The 25,461-nt window shown below is 40.5% G+C and overlaps 1 protein-coding gene across 2 annotated transcripts in view; it reads right to left on the bottom strand.

The window, feature by feature from the left end:
• Positions 1-25,461, bottom strand: part of TPGS2 (tubulin polyglutamylase complex subunit 2) — a 66,956-nt gene that overhangs the window by 3,061 nt on the left and 38,434 nt on the right. For both annotated transcript variants that reach the window (XM_082354400.1, XM_082354401.1), the window contains 5 exons: positions 22,649-22,736; positions 20,435-20,563; positions 12,140-12,253; positions 10,208-10,368; positions 1,434-9,062 (listed from right to left, as the gene is read on the bottom strand). In XM_082354400.1, the coding sequence (XP_082210526.1) occupies positions 8,832-9,062; positions 10,208-10,368; positions 12,140-12,253; positions 20,435-20,563; positions 22,649-22,736 (723 nt within the window). In that variant the 3' untranslated portion in view covers positions 1,434-8,831. The remainder of the gene's footprint in view (positions 1-1,433; positions 9,063-10,207; positions 10,369-12,139; positions 12,254-20,434; positions 20,564-22,648; positions 22,737-25,461) is intronic.

Here is a 25,461-nt window from a genome sequence, read left to right as displayed (position 1 = left end):
AAGTACAGTGTCTAAGAAGCTATGTCCACTGCCTGCCTACATTGTGTCCTGAGCCTTGGGAGTTCTTGTCCTCAGTGGAGAATTCTGTGATTGATGTTCACTGCCATCAAATACGCACTCTTCTCTCCCTACGTATCCCACCTAGAGGATGCGCTCTCTCCTCAGCGGAGTCCACATCAAGCCTGTATGCATGACCTGGTGATACACGCCGTGGCCAAGAACACATCTCCAACAGCTAAATCCACCCTGTAATAAAGCTTTACAAAGCACCACTTAGTTCTTGTATTGCTTTCACCATGGTCCTCACTACTGCATTTCACCCTTATCATCTGGGAGGCCTACTCTCAATAGAGTTTATCCACGTGAGATGAATTGGTTGGATATTGGCAAACATCCAGTTGGATGGCTGCGTTTATTTGAAGTGCTGCCTCTACCAAGGTGGGTATTGGGCAAGGCCTGGGTGTTGGGTGCTATAGGAAACATAAGGATGTGTGCCACAAAGATCCCACTTCTGAAACCACAAATAGAGGGACATTGTCTGATAAAAGATTTCTGAGTCACAGCCGGTGAGTGGCAAGAGGCAGTCTGGGAGAGACAGTTTGGATGCCAAAACATTGGCATACCAGTAACATATTGCATTACAGCAGGGTCTTCTGAGAGAGGTGGTCTCTGAGCTGAACCAAGATGTCCTGCCTCTAAAATAAAAGCAGTGGTTGCATTTTGAGGATTTAAATGAACATTTAAACAGAATTTTCACAGCTTTTTTTCTCATTATTTGGTAGTCTGTTCTATTGGTCTATCCTGGATTTAAGTATGTGGCAGCTCCTGATTTAGCACAAAATTATGAATTAAGTTTAATCTAATATTGCATGTGGTTTCACAATAAGCAGCATAGCTTGCAGTGGTAAATTAAGGCCCCCATCTCAACTACCATTGAGGACACAGAGGAAACAAGGCAAGATGATCAAAAGTTAACCGAGTGGTACAGGCGTGAAGTGCTCCCCCCTAGAGTGGGCTCTCCTTGTGAACTCAGCTTCTCAGAAGCTTTGAGGTGGAGGTAGACTGGAGCTGGACCTTGGAAGGAAGACGTGGCACAACTGGCCAGCACTGGCAGGTAGGAAACTATAGGTATGAAGTCGCAGAAGGAGAACCACACTGGTGTTTAGGAAGCAAAGTGAGAGGATCAGTAGGCAGAGCCAGATGGCTCATGTAGAAAGTTAACGGCTAGAAAGAAAGGTTACAGTCACATTACAAAGGGAGAAGGGACTAAACTCTGAGTTCTTACCTGTGTATTTAATCTTCACAGTAACTCCATAATGAAGGCTGATGTGTTAACCAGAGAATGCTTGGTGGGAAAAACAGAATCCAGTCTAGGTTGGTTTAAGCCAAAGAAGGAAATTAATCACAAGATCCCAATTTGGATTGGTACTCACCCAGTGTCAGTCAACTGTAGTCAAGGAGGCAGAGTTATACTACACAAATGTGGCTACCAGGGACCCTATGTATATATAAGTGGCTACTGTGTTGAACAGAAAAAAAGTTAAGAATACATATTGTAATCTCTAGAGCAACTGCTAAAATATAATGCAAAGAAGTATAACTTAAAATCAACAGGTAAGTTAAAATGGAATTATTTAAAAATTAAAATTAGAGGGATAAAGAACAGGGGTATAGATAAAATATGATTTGTCATAAGCTGATAATTGTTGAAACTGGGTGATGGATACACGGGGATTCATTATACTATTCTATCTTTGTAAATGTTTAAAATTCTCCATAATAAAAAGTTTTAAAAATGGATGTATTTCATATAGAAACTAAAAGGTCCCTTGGTTCTTCTGTTCCAGTCATTGTATATGCTTCACTAGATTAAAAACATTTTGAGTTCTTCTCCTGCAATGAAAGCAAAACCACCCAGACCCATTAAGTAGAAAGTTTCAGAGTCAGTGAACATTACTGTCATCATTGTGGTTGATTAAAAGCCCTGATGCTTGGAATCTTTCCTTGCAATTTTGATTTAGTAGGTCTGGAGTGGGATCTATGCATCTTATTTTCTACACACGATTCCACTGACACTGATGCATGTCCACATTTGGGGAGCACAGGAATAACCCATGTTTTGTGGATTATCCTGTGCAAGCTGCCCCTTGTCATGCCTATCCTTGGCTTGCGTACTTCCCTGCTGTAGGACGCAAGCAGCATGATGATGTGGCACTTCATGCACAGTCTTAGCTACATCAATGCATCGTGAAGCACCCTGCCATTTATTCTCTTTCTGTAATTCCAGCATAGAGTCTTCTTCCTGGGTGGTTGATTTATAGTAGTGCCTATTGCCATTTTAATTGCTTTAGTTTCAAAATATTAGTATCCTTGTGAGCTTTTCCCCCATGTAACCCACTCAACCTATGCATTGTCTGAAGCCTTTCGCCAGGAATGCTCCCTTCCCCCTTCACCAGGGCCAGCTTCATGGGCATGTGACCTGTGCAGTCACACAGAGCTCCACACTCAGAAGGCCTCACACTTGGTTTAATGCTCTCCTGTTACTGCCTTGAAATTCTTAGTTTTATCTTTGAACTTGTGTTTTGTAAGTCAAGCGTGATGAGACAAGCATACACATGGGCAGAGGAGATATGTGCAATATGTGTGTCCACTGTTCCTTACCACCTCTTTCATTTACAGCCATCGTGATTCTCGTGAGCACAGAATTCTAGTGGGCCCACCATACATGAGAGTCCAGGGAGGTTCAGAGTTAAGTACAAGGCAAGCATGTTATGTCTACAACTGAGAAAGTGGGGACACAAGGGCCCCAAAAGGTCATACTTTCTATTTGAACCAGACTTGATTTGAATGCAAAAAGAAGATAATGGCATTCTAAGAAGCATGAATGACCATGGCACCCAAACATTCCCTTTCTTACTCATGTTACTTTCCTGTATTAGCCAACCACTTACGCTGAAATGATGACACAGAAGAAAAGGAAAACATAGGGCAGCTCAAAATTTCTCTTTCTTTCAGTCCTTCCTTAGTCATCGGTAAGTTGAGGGTGTTGATAGAATGTGTACATATCAAGAAGAGAAATATCAGTTGAGCTAGTTTTGCATGTTGTTTCCACTGTTCTGATAAGAATGGAACATATATGCATACAAAAGGTATAAAGTAATAATTGTGTAATTTTTGGTAATGCTGTACATGAGTTAAATGCTCTGTAGCTGCACTAAAAACTGGAATAGCACAATAGAAAGAGGAATGATAAAATTAACGCTAATAATTTAAAGTTTTAATTTTTCCTAGAACAGCATCAAGTACCAAACAGATAAAACACTGTAACAAGTTGTGAGAGAAACCACAGAAGAAAGGTAAAACAAATTAGTACTTTTTTTTTAAACAGCTTTATTGGACTATAATTGCTTTACAATGGTGTGTTAGTTTCTGCTGTATAACAAAGTGAATCAGCTATACATATACATATATCCCCATATCTCCTCCCTCTTGCGTCTCCCTCCCACCCTCCCTATCCCACCCCTCTAGGTGGACACAAAGCACCAAGCTGATCTCCCTGTGCTATGTGGCTGCTTCCCACTAGCTATCTATTTTACATTTGGTAGTGTATATATGTCCATACCACTCTCTCACTTTGTCCCAGCTTACCCTTCCCCCTCCCCGTGTCCTCAAGTCCATGCTCTACGTCTGTGTCTTTATTCCTGTCCTACCCCTAGGTTCTTCAGAACCTTTTTTTTTTTTTTAGAGCCCATATATATGTGTTAGCATACGGTATTTGTTTTTCTCTTTCTGACTTACTTCACTGTGTACGACAGTCTCTAGGTCCATCCACCTCACTACAAATAACTCAATTTCATTTCTTTTTATGGCTGAGTAATATTCCATTGTATATATGTGCCCATCCTCTTTATCCATTCATCTGTCAATGGACACTTAGGTTGCTTCCATGTCCTGGCTATTGTAAACAGAGCTGCAATGAACACTGTGGTACGACTCTTTTTGAATTATGGTTTTCTCAGGGCACATGCCCAGTAGTGGGACTGGTGGGTCATATGGTAGTTCTATTTTTAGTTTTTAAAGGAACCTCCATACTGATCTCCATAGTGGCTGTATCCATTTACATTCCCACCAACAGTGCACGAGGGTTCCCATTTCTCCACACCCTCTCCAGCATTTACTGTTTGTAGATTTTTTGATGATGGCCATTCTGACTGGTGAGAGGTGATACCTTATTGTAGTTTTGATTTGCATTTCTCTAATGATTAGTGATGTTGAGCATCCTTTCATGTGTTTGTTGGCAATCAGTATATCTTCTTTGGAGAAATGTCAATTTAGGTCTTCTGCCCATTTTTGGATTGGGTTGTTTGCTTTTTGGATATTGAGCTCCATGAGCTGCTTGTATACTTTGAAGATTAATCCTTTGTCAGTTGCTTCATTAGCAAATATTTTTCTCCCATTCTGAGGGCTGTCTTTTCATCTTGTTTATGGTTTCCTTTGCTGTGCAAAAGCTTTTAAGTTTCATTAGGTCCCATTTGTTTATTTTTGTTTTTATTTCCATTTCTCTAGGAGGTGGATCCAAAAGGATCTTGCTGTGATTTATGCCATAGAGTGTTCTGCCTATGTTTTCCTCTGAGACTTTAATAGTGTCTGGCCTTACATTTAGGTCTTTAATCCATTTTGAGTTTATTTTTGTGTATGGTGCTAGGGAGTGTTCTAACTTAATTCTTTTACATGTAGCTGTCCAGTTTTCCCAGCATCACTTATTGAAGAGGCTATCTTTCCTCCATTGTATATTCTTGCCTCCTTTATCAAAGATAAGGTGACCATATGTGCATGGGTTTATCTCTGGGCTTCTATCCTGTTCCATTGATCTATATTTCTGTTTTTGTGCCAGTGCCATACTGTCTTGAATACTGTAGCTTTGTAATATAGTCTGACGTCTGGGAGCCTGATTCCTCCAGCTCCATTTTTCTTTCTCAGGATTTCTTTGGCTATTCGGGGTCTTTTGTGTTTCCATACAAATTGTGCAACTTTTTGTTCTAGTTCTGAAAATGGGAAAAATGCCATTGGTAGTTTGATAGGGATTGCATTGAATCTGTAGATTGCTTTGGGTAGTAGAGTCATTTTCACAATGTTGATTCTTCCAATCCAAGAACATGGTATATCTCTCTATTTGTATCATCTTTCTTCCATCAGTGTCTTAATAGTTTTCTGCATACAGGTCTTTTGTCTCCTTAGGTAGGCTTATTCCTAGGTATTTTATTCTTTTTGTTGCAATGGTAAATGGGAGTGTTTCCTTAATTTCTCTTTCAGATTTTTCATCATTAGTGTATAGGAATGCAAGAGATTTCTGTGCATTAATTTTGTATCCTGCAACTTTACCAAATTCATTGATTAGCTCTAGTAGTTTTCTGGTAGCATCTTTAGGATTCTCCATGTATAGTATCATGTCATCTGCAAACAGTGACAGCTTTACTTCTTCTTTTCCAAGTTGGATTCCTTTTATTTCTTTTTCTTCTCTGATTGCTGTGGCTAAAACTTCCAAGACTATGTTGGGCACCTTTGTCTTGTTCCTGATCTTAGAGGAAATGGTTTCAGTTTTTTACCATTGAGAACGATGTTGGCTTTAGGTTTGTCATATATGGCCTTTATTATGTTGAGGTAAGTTCCCTCTATGCCTACTTTCTGGAGGGTTTTTATCATAAATGGGTGTTGAATATTGTCAAAAGCTTTTCCTGCATCTATTGAGGTGATGGTTTTTCTCCTTCAGTTTGTTAATACGGTGTATCACATTGATTAATTTGTGTATACTGAAGAAGCCTTGCATTCCTGTGATAAACCCCATTTGATCATGGTGTATGATCCTTTTAATGTGCTGTTGGATTCTGTTTGCTAGTATTTTCAGGATTTTTGCATCTATGTTCATCAGTGACATTGGCCTGTAGTTTTCTTTCTTTGTGACATCTTTGGTTTTGGTACCAGGGTGATGGTGGCCTCATAGAATGAGTTTGGGAGTGTTCCTCCCTCTGCAATATTTTGGCAGAGTTTGAGAAGGATAGGTGTTAGCTCTTCTCTAAATGTTTGATAGAATTCACCTGTGAAGCCATCTGGTCCTGGGCTTTTGTTTGCTGGAAGATTTTTAATCACAGTTTCAGTTCCAGTGCTTGCGACTGGCCTCTTTATATTTTCTATTTCTTCCTGGTTCAGTCTCGGAAGGTTGTGCTTTTCTAAGAATGTTTCCATTTCTTCCAGGTTGTCCATTTTATTGGCATATAGTTGCTTGTAGTAATCTCTCATGATCCTTTGTATTTCTGCGGGGTCAGTTGTTACTTCTCCTTTTTCATTTCTAATTCTATTGATTTGAGTCTTCTCCCTTTCTTTCTTGATGAGTCTGTCTAACGGTTTATCAATTTTGTTTATCGTCTCAAAGTACCAGCTTTTAGTTTTATTGATCTTTGCTATCATTTCATTTCTTTTTCATTTATTTCTGATCTGATCTTTATGATTTCTTTCCTTCTGCTAACTTTGGGTTTTTTTTGTTCTTCTTTCTCTAACTGCTTTAAGTGTAAGGTTAGGTTGAGATTTTTCTTGTTTCTTGAGGTAGGATTGTATTGCTGTAAACTTCCCTCTTAGAACTGCTTTTGCTGCATCCCATAGGTCTTGGGTCGTTGTGTTGTCATTGTCATTTGTTTCTAGGTATTTTTTGATTTTCTCTTTGATTTCTTCAGTGATCTCTTGGTTATTTAGTAGTATATTTTTTAGCCTCCATGTATTTGTATTTTTTTACAGATTTTTTTCCCTATAATTGATATCTAGTCTCATAGCATTGTGGTCAGGAAAGATACTTGATATGATTTCAATTTTCTTAAATTTACCAAGGCGTGATTTGTGACCCAAGATATGATCTATCCTGGAGAATGTTCCATGAGCACTTGAGAAGAAAGTGTATTCTGTTGTTTTTGGATGGAACGTCCTGTAAATATCAATTAAGTCCATCTTGTTTAATGTGTCATTTAAAGCTTGTGTTTCCTTATTTATATTTTCATTTTGGATTATCTGTCCTTTGGTGAAAGTGGGGTGTTAAATTCCTCTACTGTTATCGTGTTACTGTTGATTTCCCCTTTTATGGCTGTTAGCATTTTCCTTATGATGTATTGAGGTGTTCCTATATTGGGTGCATAAATATTTACAATTGTTATATCTTCTTCTTGGATTGATCCCTTGATCATTATGTAGTGGCCTTCTTTGTCTCTTGTAATAGTCTTTATTTTAAAGTCTATTTTGTCTAATATGAAAATTGCTACTCCGTATTAGTACTTTTAATGGTACTGTTTATCTGATTTTTGGACAAAGGCCCCCATATTTTCATTCTGCACTGGGTCCTACATATTGGGTAGCCATTCGTGCTCTTGAGTGCTCTGCTCCTCCTGAGGCAGGTTTCAAACCTTTCCTTGTTGGAACCCCCTTCTGTCTACAGCCCTTCTTTGGGGATTCCACCTGATTGTCACTGATTTAAAGGGTGCCATTGTTTCGTGGCTCCTCTGCTGCTTCATTTATGAAATCCAGAGCTGGACCAGGACTTAAGAAATAATTCAGGGGCTCCATGATCTCTAGAGGAAGGACACCTGCCACAGTGGAAGATGACGCAACTTCTCAATCCCCTTCTAACCCTGACTTGGGGAGGCAGCCAAATGCTGGAATCTCTTATCTGGCACTGCTGGTTCTCCCTTTGATGAGTTTTGGCAGAAAAATGCTTCTGGAAGACTAAACCTCAGCTATTATCCTTGACAACTTGGTTCCTCTCTATCCTTTTCTGCTACCCCATGAATTGTTGAGCAGTTGTGAGTAGGCAGAGCAGGTGGAGGCTCTTGTCAACAGTGACTGATTTCATCAAAACTCTGCATGAAGAGTCCTGGCAAAGCACTGCTTGGGAGGTTTTGTTTTGTTTTGTTTTTAATGGTACAGCAGAATCACCTCTTCTTTTAAAAAAAAAGTGATAAAGATAATTTTGGCAAATGTGCAACTATCACATCACAAAACTGGAAACAAGAAACTTTATAGGAAACCGATGAAGATGAGAAACTATAGGAAACTGAAAATGAGCAAAGCAAGATCTGTTTGTGGTAAAGGATATAAAGAACATAAAAATGTATATTCAAGGTCTTTCATGGAACATTATAACCCATCAAATTAAGGTACCAATATTCTCTAACAAAAATTAACTGATCTGAGGAAGGGTAATGCAGAAGTATTCTAATGCAGTGCTGCCCAATAGAACTTTCTGTGATGATACAGAAATGTTTCATCATCTCTGTGCTAATACAGAATCCACTAGCCACATGAATACTCCCATTGTGGCTAATATAACTGAGGAACTGAATTTTTAACATGGCTTAAATTTAGCTGCTTTAAAAAGTGGCTACCAATTGAGCAGCATAGTTCTAATGCCTCATAGGTCAAAACCAGTGGTTTCTATGGGGGACTTCTCTAATTACTGTTGAGGGGTAGGGGGTTGGAGTAGAAAGAGAAGAAAGCTCTTAAGAGATCTACTTAGTCACTTACACAACACCTTACATTCGCCACAGCTTCCAGAATCAGTAGGTGGCACAACCTGCTGTAAGGGGTATGAGGGAAGGATTCTTGGGGAGACCTGAGTATGCCCTTCCAACTCCTGGCTCAAGCCAATGGCAGTAAAAGGCCTAGGATTTTGTCACTCAGATGGGGAGAGGACTATGGTTCCACACACAGAATCTGAGGCTTGGGCCACGCCTGGGGCATCTGTGCATGGAAATCGTCACTGTGGGGCTGGTAGGGAGCTGGAGGTGGGGCGCTCATTTTCGGACAGGGTTTCCAGAGCCAGAGGAGGATCTAGAGGTGGAAGGAGGACCTGCGGGCCCTTTCTGGCCACCTGCAGGCTGAACAGACCCTTTCTTTTTGGGGATTAAGGTCTTGTTCTTGCTCTTGAACACTTTGCTGGGATCCAGCTTGTTCACAAAGGAGTCGGTCTCTTCCGTGAGTAGGTTTGTGTTGTAGGTGATGGGTTTATACATGTTGAACCATTGCTGTAAGGCAGAATTAGGAGAGAGGGTCACGATTCAAAGGAGAAGAGCATGTGTTTATGTTCTTTAGGGGAGATACAGGGGTAGAGAGCTGGGGAGATGAGGCAGAGTAAAAGACTTTAGGAAAAACTGCCTCTAAAATCTATTAGCACTTCCTTTAGGTAAAACGGAAGACAGGCACACATTGCTTTATGGGGTCTCATAACCTTTCAACATGAGGCATAAGAATCTGAGTAAAGGGAAGTTGCCTGCTCTCTTCCCAACAGGCTTTCTGGGCAGCTGAGGGCAAACGGCATCTACCTTTATTTTCATTGATCACAACTACCCACTATGTTGCCTGGATGTATGTCACTGTCATGTGACATTTGAGGAAAGTGAGGTCCACTCGATGAATACACACATTCATCGAGTCCCTCATTTTTTGCCACCCAGTCAAAAGTTCTTCTAGACACACCTGGTGCTCTCAAACCAGGCAGTATATCAGCATTACCTGACATCTGTATGTTTAAAATGGTGTCTGGATCTATAATATAAATGAGGCACATCCATACTTTGAAATACTCTGTATCATTGAAAAAGACAGCTCTCTATATATTGATAGGGAATGAGCTCCAACATGGAGTTAAGTGAAAAGAAGGTGCAGAACAATGTGAATAGTATATCGCACTTGTGATTTAGAAAAAAGGAACCAAAAACTGTATGCATGCATGCTTTCTATCCAATAAAGTAACTCAGTGAGGGCACAAGAGAAACTAACAGTGCCTACCTGTGAGGAAGTGGATGGGGAAGCTGGAGAACCAGTGAATAAGAGACTGATTTTTCACTGTTGCTGTATGCATGTACTGCCTATCCAAAATGAATGATCAAACCTAATCTCCCCCCGCCACCCACCCCTTTTTATTAGAAGTAAAAACTCCCCAGGTGATTCTGAGGATCAGCCAAGTTTGGGAACCACTTAACTAGATTAGTATAAAGTGAGGTTGTCCACCTAAATTGGAAGCACCTGCCTTGCTTATTGAACATATAGGCTCCTGGGCTCAACCCCAGATCTGAATCAGATGAGGAAGCTGGGAATCTGCAATTTAAGCATTTCCTCCGAAGATTCTGATACATTTTACAGTTTGAGATGACAGGTGGTCCCCCCTTACCTTGGCCTGTGGGCTAATGCCATAGCTGGTGAAAGCATACTGCCACTGGGGCAGGCCCAGGTGGGTGATAAGCAGGCGATAATAGGCAGTAAAGGTATCTGTGAGAAAATGCCAGTATAATGCTCTGTCCAGGAACCAGATCTCAGTGTCTTGTGCTAATGCTGAAATAGCAGACAAAGGACATAAAGGAAGGGATGGCTTAACACTTTTTTCCTTGTATCTATAAAGTCAACATCTACTCATGGTTAAAACAAATTTCAATAGTAGAAGGAATGTAAACTCTAAGTAAAAATTCCCTTTTTTCCCTTCCAACCTCCCAGTTCTGTTCTCCAGTGGCCACTGTTACTGGCTTCTTTATATTCTTTTACAAATTCTTGATCAGTCAGTCGACTGATCTATCTGCTGGGCTTTGGCCATCTGTGCATTCAGGCTATCTAAGCAGCACTCCTTTCTTGTGCGGGCTCAACACTCCCCCTCCCCCAATAGGTACATACTGTGGTCTCAGCCTTCCTGATGGAGAGACACTCTGTCTGAATAGTTCTGGCTTTCTCAGGAGGTCTGTCAGGAATTAGAAGTGCTGTGAGAAACCACCATGGAGGAGCCCAGACCAGCTTCCTCTCCTGGGACTCCTGCCTGTGCGGCTGTGTGATGTGCTGGTTGAGCTGAAGCAGGCACTATTGTACCGGCTCCTGCCTCACGCTTGCTCCTGACCGTCCATTCTTAGTACTCCTAGTTCATCTCCTAGGCCTCTCCTATTTCATCTCCTGTCTAATGGCTGTAACATCTCCCTAAGTGGCCTCCATCCTCCAGTACCTTCCACTTCCATTTCTGCTTGTGGTCACATTTTCATTTGAATCCTGCCATACTTCTGCTAAATAACCTTGACTCCCCACCTACTTCCACATAACGTCCAAACTCCTTCACCTGGCTTTCAAAACTCCTCAGGAAAGGGAATAACTGGGCTTCTGGTGTCATCTCCTCCTCATCCACAAGATGAACCATGTGGCCAATGAACTGGAATTGTCATTCCCCCCAAATCAGGTGCATTCTCCCATGGCATGGCTTTTACCCATATCCCTTTGCTTGGATGCCCCCTTTTGCCCCCCACCCCACACCCCCCATATCTCATTCAGACCTATACTTCAAGATGCAGTTCATTAGTTGTGGCTCACTGGCTCCTTAGTTGCGGCACACGGGCTCTTTAGTTGTGGCCCCACGTGCTGCAACTAAGACCCAGTGCAACCAAATAGATAAATAAATAAATATTAAAAAAAAAAAAAAGATGCAGCTCAAAGGCTACTTCACAAAGACTCCTCCAGCTGAAGATGATCTCTCCTTTCCCCCAGAGGTAAACCCTGGTGTGTCTTCTCACCCTTTGCAGGCAGAAAGCTACTTGAAGAGGCCTGGACCTTGTCCAACTCTGTAGTTCCTAGGGACTGAGTTGCTGTTAGGGGGCCAGGTGACGCCCACTGCTCAAGAAGCCAGAGCCTTTTTCTCTTGATTTCCCATCTGGGATCTTAGATTGAGGTCTAGTAATTCAGGTTTTTATTGCTGTTAATTGGTCTACATAAATACGTGTAAAAGACAGACAATGTTTTTCCTGGATGCTTTTCTAATGCATGAGCCTGCTGGAGGAGTTATAAACAGAATGACTATTTCTTTTAGCTTTTATTCACTTATTATCCTAATCTTATTATTTTGCAGTAACTCACAAGTGACACAAATGACAATAGCTTAAAAAGACTCTAGTAATTGGCCTGGAGGGGGATGCTCAGAGAGGACCAGAGGGGTTTTCTGGGTCTTGGCATCTACAAGAGACCCAGCAGCACCTCAGGAGGTCGGGGAAGAGCCTGCCTTTTGTGTGATGGCTGGAGAGCAAGGTCAGCCAAGGCCATTCCCAAACTACAGGACCATGCCTGCCATGATTCTTACCTGGTTTCCCTCTTTTGTAGACAAGGCAAACCTTCCCATTCCCGTTGCAAGGATCCAGCTCAAATATTACACTGCGAGAATCAAAGTGAGGCTTCTCTGGCTGGTTCTCACTAGCTGCAAACCCAGAAGTTAATGGTAATGTTCAAACACACTCAGCTCAAACATACTTATTCATCCAGCTTTGCTTGGATGAAAAAAACAGAGGGAAAAAAAGCCTTATCTCAAACATATTCTTAACTATTATTTTCAAATGTGGACCAAATGTATTCTATACTCTAAATGCCCTGGGTCTTATTCATGGTCTAAGCCTCTGTCTGGGCTCCCCTACCACCAATAGACAGTGTCATGGAATCTGGGGAAGGGGGCATGAGGACAACAAACTGAACTTCTTGGGAGTGGGACTACATAAGTCAGAGTAATCTGAACAACTTTTTTCTTTTTCCCCAGATACATGCTTTCCCCTTGTTTATAGCACTTCATGATCTTTTGATTAGAATCCTTTTTCCTCTGTCTAAAATGTATATTTGTGGCATTTTATGTTTATTTCTATTATAATTATAACATTATAATTAATGCTAAGTCTGGCTCTGTTAGAAATACCTACCTAGAAATGAAATACCATGATGTAACAGAAAAAAAGATAAATTCTTAGAAATGCAAGCATCAGAAACCTTCTCTACTGCTTCTTTCATTACAGCAATTATGCAATAATGATTAGCATTAGTGACTGGGGTGGAAAGGGTTTAACAAACCTAGGAGAGATTGGATAAAACAGAGTATATAAAAATGATATTTTTGATTTACACATATACCCATACATATAATTTTACATAAAGGCATAAATATTTACATTTCTAAATAAGAGGGCTTTTTGTATCTTTGTTTCTTTCTTTAACATGGTTTTACCCTCCCCTGGTGGTTATACCTTCATATTCTTCATCTCATATGGTCCTAGGCAGACATATAGGTATACATTTAAATTCTGTGAGATCATTTACTATATAAAAATGGGATACCACACATGTTACCTGAATCTTACTTTCTATACAATAATACCATGTGGAAAGCCCTCTAAGGGTTGTAACTCTAATGCATTTTTTTTAATGGCTGCCTGACGTCTGTGGGAGTGGATGCACCCTAATTTATCCTGTCAGCCACCTATTGATAGGGGGCCAAAATTATTCTGCTGCAAATGCTACAGTAATCATCTCTGTACCTGTCCCTTTGTTCTGGTGCTTTTGTTATATGGCTAGACACCCTGAAGTATTATAGAATGGACATTGCCAGACTGCTTTTTGAAAAGGCCTTTGTTTTTGAAAGATATTTTCATGGGATATAGAATTCTAGGTTGACAATTTTTTTCTTTGAGTATTTTACATTTTTTTTTAATCAAATGAATTTGCTTAAAGAATATTTTATTTTTCAATTTTTAATGTATTTATTTTTTCTTCCGGTCTAACAGCATGATTTTCCTCTGATTTTTTCTTTCTTTCTTTCTTTCTTTTTATTGGAGTATAGTTGATTTACAATGTTGTGTTAGTTTCAGGTGTACAGCAAAGTGAATCAGTTATACATATATCCACTCTTTTTTAGATTCTTTCTTTTCCTATATAGGTCATTACAGAGTATTGAGTAGAGTTCCCTGTGCTATACAGTAGGTCCTTATTAGTTATCTATTTTATATATAGTAGTATGTATATGTCAATCCCAATCTCCCAATTTATCCCTCCCCTTTCCCTGAGTATTTTATCTTGATTGAATTGTTTCCAATGAGAAATATGCCATTGTCCTGATCTTTGCTCCTTTGTATGGAATTGTCTTTTCCCATTGACTGCTTTTAAGATTTTCTCTTTATCCCTGATTTTGAGCAATTCATGTTTCCTAGTATTGTTTCTTCATGTTTCTTGTTCCTGGCTTGTTAAGCTTCTTAGATAATGGTTTAAGGTTCCAAGTAGCTGGTACAGTTTTGAGCCACTATTTCTTCAAATAGTATTTCCTGGTCCATCCCCCTCTTTTCAGGGACTCCAATTATACATACATTATACCATTTGTTGTCCCTCAGTTCACTGATGCTCTTTTAAAATAATTTTTTATTTTCTTTCTGTGTTATTTTGGATTGTCTATTGTTATGTCTTTAAGTTCTCCAGTCTTTTCTTTGGCAATATCTAAACTATTGTTAGTCCCATCCAGTGTATTTTTCATCTCAGAAACTAGTTTAATCTCTAAAAGTTAAGTTTGGATTTGTTTTTTCCTACCTTCCATGTCTGTACTAAGTTTTTGGACATATAGAATATAGTAATGACTGTTGTAAAGTCTGTGTCTGCTAATTCTAAACTGTATCTCAATTCTGGATTGGTTTCAATTAATTTTTCTCCTCATTATGGTCATTTTTTCCCTGCTTTTTTGCATACCTGGTAATCTTTGATTGGATGCCAGAAATTGTTAATTTTGCATTGTTGAGTGCTTGCTATTTTTATATTTCTATAAATATTGTTGAGCTTTGTTCTGAGACACAGTTACATTACTCGAAAACAGATACTTTCCAGTCTTGTGCTTAGTATTTGACAGGCAGAACCCAAGGCAGCATTTAACCTAGGGCTAATTTTTTCCCCATTACTGAGGCAGGACCCTTCTGAGTACTCTACCTAATTCTATGTAAGCCATGAGGTGTTTCAGCCTGGCCGGTAGAAACGGACACTATTCCTGGTACAGTGTGAGTACCAGGCATTGTTCCCTCTAATCTTCTTGGGTGGTTTTGTCCCTGGCCTTGGGCAGTATCTTCACATGTGTGTGCTCATCAGTTCTTTCCTGAATACTTGAGGAGGACACTCTGCAGATCTCTGCAGTTCTCTCTCTATGCAGCTCATTCCTCTCTGTTACTCAGTCCTGTGAACTGTACCTGTCTTCATCCAGCTGGGCTCTTAGTTCTGTCTTCTCAATTAACAGGTACAACATGTTCTCCTTGGGTTCCCTTCTCTACGCTGTCGACTGGAAACTTTCAGATAATAAGCTAGGGTTCACCTCATTTGTTTCCCATCATTCAGAGCTCATCGTTCTTCTCTGTGTGATGGTCAGTATCTTGACAACATCCATTGTTTTATATATTTTGTCTGTTTTTGTTTTTTTTGTTGTTCCAGGTGGGAAGATAAATCTGGCCCCTACTATTCCATCTTGGATGAAATCAAAAGTCCAGACTGTAGGATCCCACCAAGTTTTAGCAGCCTTGACTGATGCTGACTGGGGTCTGCCCTCAGGTGAAAAGTTATAAAAATAGGAAAATCATTCAGTGTGGTTCCCTTCTGCCATTTGTAGATGCCACTCCAGTTTCTGCTTATTTTTGGTTACTCTCCAGTCCTTTTAGGTAATTATTTTAAAAGTTTCTCCAGAGTTTAGAGTATTATCTCCACAAGTCCTGATCTGGTAAAAGGTAGTATGCCACATGGCCAGAATCATAAGGTCAAATCTACAATGTCACTGTCATTAGTTCTTCACTGAATTTTTGGTTTGGTTTTATCTCCATGTGCACATTAGCACACTGTCCTACAGTCTGTGCCTAGTAATTTCACCCTCAGGAATAACAGTGGATATCTTTCTGTTACCTGTTATTTGCGCTGGTTCTTGTTCATGGTGTTGTGTTTCTTCACGTGCCTGGTTCTTTTTTAGTAGGATTATTTTTGAAAAATTATTTATAAAAACAATGAGGTCTAGGATAATATTTTCTTCCTCTAGGGAAGAATTTTATTTTTATATGAGTTTTATACTGAGATATAATTCACCTACCATACTATTCACTTAAAGTGTACAATTTAATGGTTTTTAGTATATTTAGAGCCATGCAACCATTAACACAGTCAATTTTAGTACATTTCTCTGGAGTGAATTTCTGTTTTTTTCTGCCAGGCCCCTGAGGAGATTAGTAATCTGGAATCAAATTAGTCCAATTTTGGGATTTAACATTTTCTGGGATGCACAGGTGACTTATACTTGGGCTTCGGTCCATGTGAAGAGTGGTTATTTCTGGTTCATTCTATCTTCTAGAGTATATAGCTCCTCACGGTGCTAACCAAAAGGGTAGGGTAGTTTTTATGGGTGCCATCTTTTGTAGGTTCTAGACTCCATTTTATTCTTCTAGTCTCACATATGGGTCAAATTCTCAATTTTTCAGTAGCCTCATTGCCTCTTTTGAAAAGGACAGTGTATCCTAGGCAAAAGCAACCCTAAACATTGAGCCTCTGTCCTGGATTTCTGTCTTCTTCTGGATGTTGATCTGGTGCTATCTCATCATCTTATTAGCTCTTTGATGATTTTTATATGTTCCCTGACTTTTCAGTTGTCTTCAGCAGGAAGACTGCTCTGAATTACCTATCTATCTGCCATTATCAGGAGGCCTCTTCATCAGTTTAAGTATGCTCCTGAAAATAACATATAGATGAGCTTTGCTTTTTATATCAATCTGATAGTTTCTGCTTTTCAAAAGGGAAATTCAATTCCAGTACACTTAACATAATGATTTATCTGTTTTATTTTATTCCTCTTAATGTTTTGTTGCTTATTTTATAATGTTGTTTCTTTTCCCTTTTTCTTATTTTTACTCATGTGATTCAACATTCCCTTTATTAGGTTAGAGATTCTAGAGTAATTTTTTATTCCTTTAATGGTTATCTTCCTTTTTGTTATGTATTTGCATGACTGGATCCATATGATTCTACCCTTACTTGAAAACAATATGCCATTGTTTCTCTAACCAAATGTGGTATGCAGAATTCTAAGATGGCCCCCAAGATTCATGCTTGTGTGTATACACACCTGTACAACCTCCTCCCCTGAGTGTGGTCAGGACCTATAATATGATGGAGTAGTCATTCCCTTGATTAGGTAACATTATGAAACTCTGTTGTAGCAGACTGGAGAGAAATATTCCTGCTGGCTGAGAAGCAAGTGGCCATATTGTGAGAGGGTCTTGTGGCTAGAATCTGAGGGCAGCCTAAATGAGCCAAGAGCGAGCCCTGGCCAACAGGCAACAAGAAAACAAGGACTTAGTCCCACAGCTGCAAGAAACTGAATAAGGTCAACCACCAGTGAGCTTGGAAGAGGCCCTTATGCCTCAGATGAGATCACAGCACCAGCTGACACCTTGTTTTTAGCCTGAAAAGATCCTAAGCAGAAGACTGCTAATCTGTAGCTAAATTTCTGACTCATGAAAACTGTTAGATAATAAATTTTTAGTGTTTCAAGCCATTAAATTTGTGGTAATCTGTTATACATGAATAGAAAACCAATACACCAAGACACTCTGTTTCCCCCAACAAGGCATACTATTTCTTTCCTACAGTAGGATGAGGCTTCCACTTTCTACTTCCTTTCCTCTTTGTCCTACATTTTCTATTAAAAGGACTCTCTGGAACATTCTTTGTATTAGTTGCTAGGGCTACTGTAGCAAAGTACCACAAACTGAATGGCTTGAATAGCAGAAATTTGTTATCTCACGCTTCTGGAGGCCACAGATCCAAGGTCAAGGTTGGTTCCTTTTGAGGGCTGTGGAGAAGAATCTGTTCTATGCCTCTCCCCTAGCTCCTGGTGGTTTACTTGCAACTTTTAGCTTTCCTTGGTATGTAAAAGTACCACCCCATCTCTGTCTTCATCTTCACATGGCTTTCTTTTATATCTGTATCTCCAAATTTCCCCTTTTAAAAGGTGGTCAGTCATATTGGATTAGGGCTCCACCCAACTCCAGTATGACCTCATCTTACCTACTTACATCTATAATGACCCTATTTCCAAATAAGGTCACAGTCTGAGGTAGTGAGGTTAGGACTTCAACATATGAATATTTTTTGGGGGGAGGGGACACAATTTAACCCATAAAGCTCTTATATCTTGCCTCTCTCTTTTCTGTTAGGTTTAGCTGAGAGTATACATTTAAACATATTCTGTGCACTATGTCCCCTCTTTTCCAAGAGTTCTTATGTAAAAGTTGTATACATTCCTGGATATTAAGATTTAATTTAGTCTTTCTCTTTCATAGGAGGTTCACTAATCTCTTGTTTCCCTTCCTCTTTATATATCTGCATCTTGAGATCTCCATTCCATTTCATCTGTCTTTTGGTTAGAGTATTTATGTTCTTGAAGTTTTACACATCCTTTAATATTCTTCTAATAACCTGAGACGTATGTTTGGTCTGTATATACAGGACTCTTGATTTTCACTCCTTTTATCTCAGTAACCTGTTTATGTTTTTTTACTGCCTTCTAGTTTCCACTGTTGCAGGTGAGAAGTCTGATGTCAGTCTGATTATTCTCTCTTCACAAGTAATTTGTTATTTTTGCCTAGAAGCTTGTGATTTTTTTCTGCATCATGTAATGCCTAGGTGTCTGTTTTCTCCTGAATTCAATTTGAGTCTAGGAGAGCCCTTTCAATCTGCAGATTGAATAAAAGTTTTCGTTTATTACTGTTTATTTATTATTCCCTTTCCAGCTATTCTTTTTCTCTTTTTTGAGCACCTATAATTCCAATGGAAGGTCACCTGGATGTATTTTCTATTTCTCTTACCCTCCACCTTTTCACTCATTTCTCCTTTTAAAATTTATTTATCTGTCTTTTTAGATATTTCTTGCACTTGCTTTTTCAGGCTACTAACTCAGGTCTCAATATTTATACCCGTCTTCAATTCATCTAGTCAGTTGTTTAATCAAGAATTTTTACTTTTTTTCTATAGGAGGTCTTTGTGCTGTCTTAAATGCCCTTAAGTGTTCTTGATTTTATTTAGGTTTTCATCTGTGTCCTCTAGCAGTGTTATTTCTCTGGTTGTGTATTCTGATATTGCATCCTGATTGTCCTCTTTCTAACTGCTGAGTCCCCTGAGAAAAGTCAGCATTCTTCTACTTAAGTTTAATGAAGCTTAGGTCTAATTGTTGGACTATCCTAAAAAGCATGAACTCAGAAGGTGCCAGAAGCCCACGTGGTTTTTATCCCCATCAGTATGTAGGACAGTGTGGTCTCTACCCCTAGCTCAGTCCTTTGCTGAGGTCCCTTGAAATCCTGTCATCTAGTCTATCTTTATCTACCAGCTTCAAAAGCAGGGCACACCCATTCTACTTATTTAATAACTCTTTTGCCTTTTAGGGGTTAGAGAGCCCCAGTACACACATATGAAGCAAATGTGACCTTTATCCTATCCTTGAGGATTCCACACATTTCTGAGTGACAAACTCTTCCCAGGGCCCAACACTTTCCAGGCTCAGCTCTTGGACTCCTCCTCCTATTGTCCAGCTGCTTGTCCAGTTGAAGGAGAAAGCCTTGCATCAGTTCTCTCTGTCAGAACTTCAATGCACTCCAAGGCATTAGTATTGGAGACACTAGTTGCCTACTGAATATTCATTCTCCCTTTTTAAAACTCCAGTTCTGTTTGATGAGGCAATACTACACAGCTAATCTCCTCAAATTCCCTTGCACTATAGGTAACCTTTTGACTCTATTCTGGCCAATGGTTATTGGGAGGGGCTTCTGGGAAAACTATTATTTTTCTGACAAAAAGGAAAATATTCTGCCAAGAGACAGTTATTTTGCCCTTTACTCTTCTTTTTCCTGCCTGGAACATAGACTTGAAGCTTGGAGGTAGAGCCCACATTCTTCAACCATGAGGATGAAAACCAAACACAAAGGCTGGTGTGCCAGGAATCCAGAGGGAGACTTTATCATTGAGTTTCTCAAGCAGCTACACCATCCTAGTTCCAGATTTCTTATTATGAGAAAAATAAACTCCTATTTAAACATTGTAATGGGGGTCTGTTATATGCAGCCAAACACAGTTCTGACTGAAGAAGTCCTCACTTATACATAGTTGATCATAGCTTTAGCAGCCATTTGAATTATAAGCCATTTTAATCAGAAGTGGCAAAGAGCCTGAAGGGAGGAAGGGAGCTGCATTTAGACTGTCACGGTCCCTGAAACCTCTCAATACTGAAATGTGGAGTGAAGTTTAATCTGTAACATTCATTCACTTACCAGGTATTCATTAACTGCCTACTATGTGCCAGGGACTGAAGTGGGTGCTGGAAACAAAGATCCCAACCCTGGCATTTTCTTCATGAAAATTTCCTTTTTTGATACAGGCTGGTTTTTTTTTTGTTTTTGTTTTTAACCTTACTCCCATGGTTCAGAGAAGCCATAAATGGGAAGGGTTGGGTTTAGGGGAACATGTTACAATGCCACAATGTCTTCCTATTATTTTCAACATTATAAAATGGAAACAAGCAGGCTGATTTCTAACTCAAAGCAGAAGCCCGTCCAGTTACCTTCTTGTGTATCGTCCTCCAGGTCTGCAAGAGTTGGTGCGTTAGGAAGTGAGTACAGGGAAGACTGGTTGAGTTGAGTCAGTTTTGAGATGCTGTTAATTGCCATGCTGCCCAATGGAATGGTATGTTCTATGGGAACGTTAACAAAAAGAGTTACATGGAGTAATAAGCTAGTTACCATGGTCATCAGAAGGGTTTCTGCTTGACTAACTTAAACCCAGCTATTATTTGATCCCAGGGCTGAGGAACTGAATGGAAAGTGGAAAGGAGAGAATCAATGCACTACATGCTCCAAAGCACCAGCCTTTTATGCAAAAAAAAAAGCAAACAGCTGGGGCCATGAGTGAAGAGTCCCCACTGCACGTGTTAGGGCGGATCACCAAAGGAAATTTTAAAAGGGGATTCTCAAAAAGAACTGGGAATTCTAGGGTAGGGGCCCTAGTTTGAAGATCAAAGGACTTAAAAATGTTTTTGCTCCTGCCATCCCTTGAATGAAGGGTTATACTTTCCAAAGGAGTAACAGCTTTGATTATATAACTGACCGCTTCTACCCTTCTTGTCATAAGCTTTCACTATGGAAACTATCTCCCCCTCTACCTGTCATTTTTTCTTACTCAATGGAGCAAACTGTCTTGAAAGCCTTCTTGCTTGGTTCAGTCGTCTGTGATTCAGGTGTAAACAGAAACAGGCAGACTATGTATTTTCCTTATCTATCATATAGAATCCTTATAATACAGGGTGTTGGACATGGGATGACACACAAAGACTTGGACATATGACTGCTAAAAAACTGGCATAACTGAAGGCAATAAAACAGCTGGTGTACAGATCATGGAATGTCCAAGAAAAGACCGCTAAGGAGGTAAACATTGGAAGCTGCCTTTGCTGGCTTTTCTGATAATGATTTGAGCCATCCAGTAAAGAATGGGTACAGCAATGCAGATAAGGATAAGAAGATGGGTTGGGAGGATTACATTAGAAAAAGTATTAATAATGAATAGGGACTCATTCATAAAACCTTCATGAAATGTTTCTTTTCTGATGCAGGCTTCTGAAGGGGCTAGCCTGTCTCCGTGATGTGGGCAAGGGAAAATCTGACAGTCACTCTAGCCTCTGTCCACTCTCTCTGTTGCTCCAGACTCCAAAGGCCATGGCCATGAGGGTTTCTGATGTTGGTGACAACAATGGTTTCTAGACCATCAGAGGAAATGATTCTAAGCCAAAAGTTCATGTTAAATGCTTAGTAGTAGGCTATAAAATATGCCTCTGGTCAGCTGCGAGAAAAACAGGAAGGTTTGGGGAGTCACCAGAAAAAGGGAACCTAGGAGGTAGCGGCAATGAAGGGGAGGAGTCAGTTCTGCAGGTTTGCTGTGTCACAGAAGTGACTGCATTCTTAGTGGCAGCAAGGAGACATATAGGCTGATTCCCAAGGACCAAAGTAGATCTGGGGATGTGGCTGGAGTTTGGAGATAATAAAGTCCTCTTGAGGACAGGGAAGTCTGTGTCAGGAATGAGCTGGACTCCAGTGGCTAGATCCAGATTTCCTAGTCTATGGAACGTTACTAGAGTCTTCACCTAAATGCACAGCACTGACTTTCATGCCTGCATAGTACCTGAATCTCTGACATGTACCAAGGTGTCATTTCCCACATTCACGATAGAAATGTTTATTCTGGACGTATTTAATACCAAGGATGATAGCCTGCGAACTAAGGTGGTTGATGACTCAGGCTGAGGAGATGTGAGGCAGAGAAGGAAAGGCTCTGGTCTGAGGGTCGGAGCCCTGAGGTCTCCACCGTGCTGGGAATGAAGGAAGGAGCCCCTCTTATGACCACCAGAGGCTGTCACTGCAGCTCATCCTGAGGAGGCTGCTCCAAGGTGGAATCCTCAGAGGCTTTAAGTTTGAGGTGGCTCAGGATTTTTGTGTAGTGACTAATTTTTCCCTCCACCTCAGGCCAACAGGAAGCCTCTAAATTGAGCTTCCAGTTAAGTACTGGGTAGACCCTGGCACGGGGGCTGGGGAGGCAGTGGGTGAAGCAATGATGGCACGTGTTAGCTTTGGGAGATAATCACAGCTTATGGACACTGCACTTTAGAAGAACCCACAAAAACTGTCCAGATTCAAAGACTCACAAGTTGTAAAGGCCCTCAGGGTTGTCTCCTCTAACCTCTCAGCCAGGGAAATGTTCCTCTACAGCAAGGGGGATGACTCACCATCCAGCTTCACATTCCATGTCATGTGGAAGCCATTGGTCATCAGGTAAAAGTTCTTCAGATCCTCAGGCAGCACACAGTTATTTTTCTAGAACCACAAAGCAGCAGACTGTTAGGTCAGGGCTGGGAAGGAGGGCGTAGGGCTCTGCCTCAAAGCATCTGGGGATGCTATTTACTGTGTTTCAGATCCCCAAAACAGGAAAACTCTGAATAATTACCTATAAAACTCTATTGGAGAGTTCTGGATTGAGACGGCAACAAAGCAGCCTCCTCCACTCGCCTCGTTTCACTGACACACTGAATCTACAGCTACAAATTGAACAACAATCCCTCTGAAAGAAATCCAGAAACTAGCTGAGCGACTCCTACGCATCGGGTGAACAAGAAGACACACTGAAATGGGTACGAGAGGCTGATCACAACCTTGCCATAAAACCCACTCCCGGCAGGGCGACATGCAACCAGGAGGGAACTCACAACTCTTGGATTCTCCCTGAGGAGCAAAGGGCTTGGACCCTACATCTAGCACCCCAACTTTTAAGACTTCCACCTGAGAGATGGGCCCCCATAACATCTAGCTCTGAAAGCCAGTGGGGTTTGGGTCCAAGAGACTCACAAGGCTGTAGTGAACTAAGAGATAGTTCTTAATGGGCTCTCATGGACTTACCATGGATATACCCCCAGGGCCCAGTACAGAGGCAGCAGACTAAACTGCCCAGTCTTTTCATTAAAGAAGCCTATTAGCTTATTTTAAAAGCTTTGGCCTGAGGGGGCAGGCTTCTAATTTAGTACACATCTAGATGCCAACTGTAATCCTCTCCAGAGACCAGGGAGGCTAGTGGGCACCATACCATCTTCATGCTCTCCTTCTGCCTCACTAGCAGGTATCTTCTGGAAAGGAGCTTATACACACGTCTGGCACCCCAGCTTTTGCAGCTACTGCCCAGGGGACACACCTCTTGATTGCCTGGCTCTGCTGGCCAACAACGTTTATGTTCCTGGGTCCCATAGGACTCTAATAAACAGAGTAGCAGATCTTAAGCTATGCCACCAGGGCACAGGGCAGAGGCAGCAGACTGAAATGCCCAGTCTGTAAGTGAAAGAGGCCTATTTATAGATCTTAACTGCAGCCTGAGGGTCAGGCTTATAATTTAACAACATCTAGGGGGCATCTGCAATCCTCTCCAATGACTGGGGAGGCCAGTGGGTGCCATCTCTGCACTCTCCCTTTGCCCTGCCATGGGTCACCAGTGTTTCTATGAATGGAGGTTGTGCAAACATCTGGTGCTCCAGCTTTTGTGGCTGCTGCTCAGAGGACACATCCCTTGATATCTGGCTCTGGTGAGCAGCACAGCTTGTGTTCATGGGTTCAATGGCATGGTAGCAAACAAAGAAATAGTTCTTAACCTGCTATCCCCCTAGGGCTCAGTGCAGAGGGAGCAGACAGAATGCCCATCTCTCAGTCTTCTTCTGAAAGAGGTATACGGGCATACTTTAAAAGTTACTGCCTGAGTGTCCAGCTTCCAATCAGCCTGCATCTAGGTGCTGAGATCCTTCTCTTTGGGACACTGACAGGTCTTGGTATACCCTCAACTACTGGGAGCCACACTAAGAACAAAGTAGGCTGGACATTCACAAAGGTTTGAGAGACAACCAAGAGCCACGGCAGGGTTGAATAATAAGGTTCATCTCTTACATGAGGCCACTCATTCTAGACTGGCTATTGTATCTAATGCATAGGAACCAACATAGAGAGTCAAGAAAAATGAAGAAAGAGGAATATATTCCAAGTGAAAGAATTAGATAAAACCCCAGGAAAAGACCTTAACGAAATTAAGATAAGTAATTTTTACCTGATAAAGAGCTCAAATAATGTCATAAAGATGCTCACAGAGGTCAGAGAAACAATACATGAACAAAGTGAGAATTTCAACAAAAAGAAAATATAAGAAAGTACTAAACAGAAATCACAGAGGTGAAGGATACAATAACGGAGCTGAAAAATTCAATAAAGGGGTTCAAGAGCAGACTAGATGAAGTGAAAGGATCAGTGAACTAGAAGACAGTGTATTGGAATTCATTCAATCAGACCAGCTAAAAGAAAAAAGAATAAGAGTGAATAGAGTTTAAAGGACTTATGGGACAACATCAAGCAGATCAATATTCACATTTATAGGGGTGTCAGAAGAAGACAGAGAGAAAGGGGCAGAAAGCTTATTTGAAGAAATAATGGCTGAAAACTTCCCTAACCTGGGGAAAGAAACAGACTACCTGGAAATAAATCCAGGAATCCCAGAGAATTCCAAAAAAGAAGAATCCAAAGAGACATTATAACTAAATTGTCAAAAGTTAAAGGAGAAAATCTTAAAAGGAGCAAGAGAAAAACAACTTGTTATGTACAAGGGAACCCCCATAAGACTATAAGCAAATTTTTAGGTAGAAACTTGGCAGGCCAGAAGAGGGTGGCACAATATATTCAATGTGCTGAAAGAAAAAAAAAAAAAACAACCTGACAACCAGGAATAATCTACCTGGAAAAGCTGTCCTTCAGAATTTAAGGAGAAATAAAGTTTTCCAGATAAGCAAAAGTTGAAGGAGCTCATCACCACTAGACCAGCCTTACAACAAATGTTAAAGGGACTTCTTTAAGGTGAAACAAAAGGGTGCTAATTGGTAACAGGAAAAAATATGAAAATATAAATCTCACAGGCAAAAGTAAATGTATAGTTAAATTCAGAATAATCTAATGTTGTCATGGTGGTGGGTCAATCACTTATAGATGTAGCGTGAAGATTAAAAGACAGAGTAAAGTA

The sequence above is a fragment of the Balaenoptera borealis genome (assembly GCF_965194805.1).
Source record: "Balaenoptera borealis genome assembly, chromosome: 14".
NCBI lineage: Eukaryota > Metazoa > Chordata > Mammalia > Artiodactyla > Balaenopteridae > Balaenoptera > Balaenoptera borealis.
Note: the sequence above shows the minus strand (reverse complement) of the source record. Positions and strands in the feature narration are given on the sequence as shown.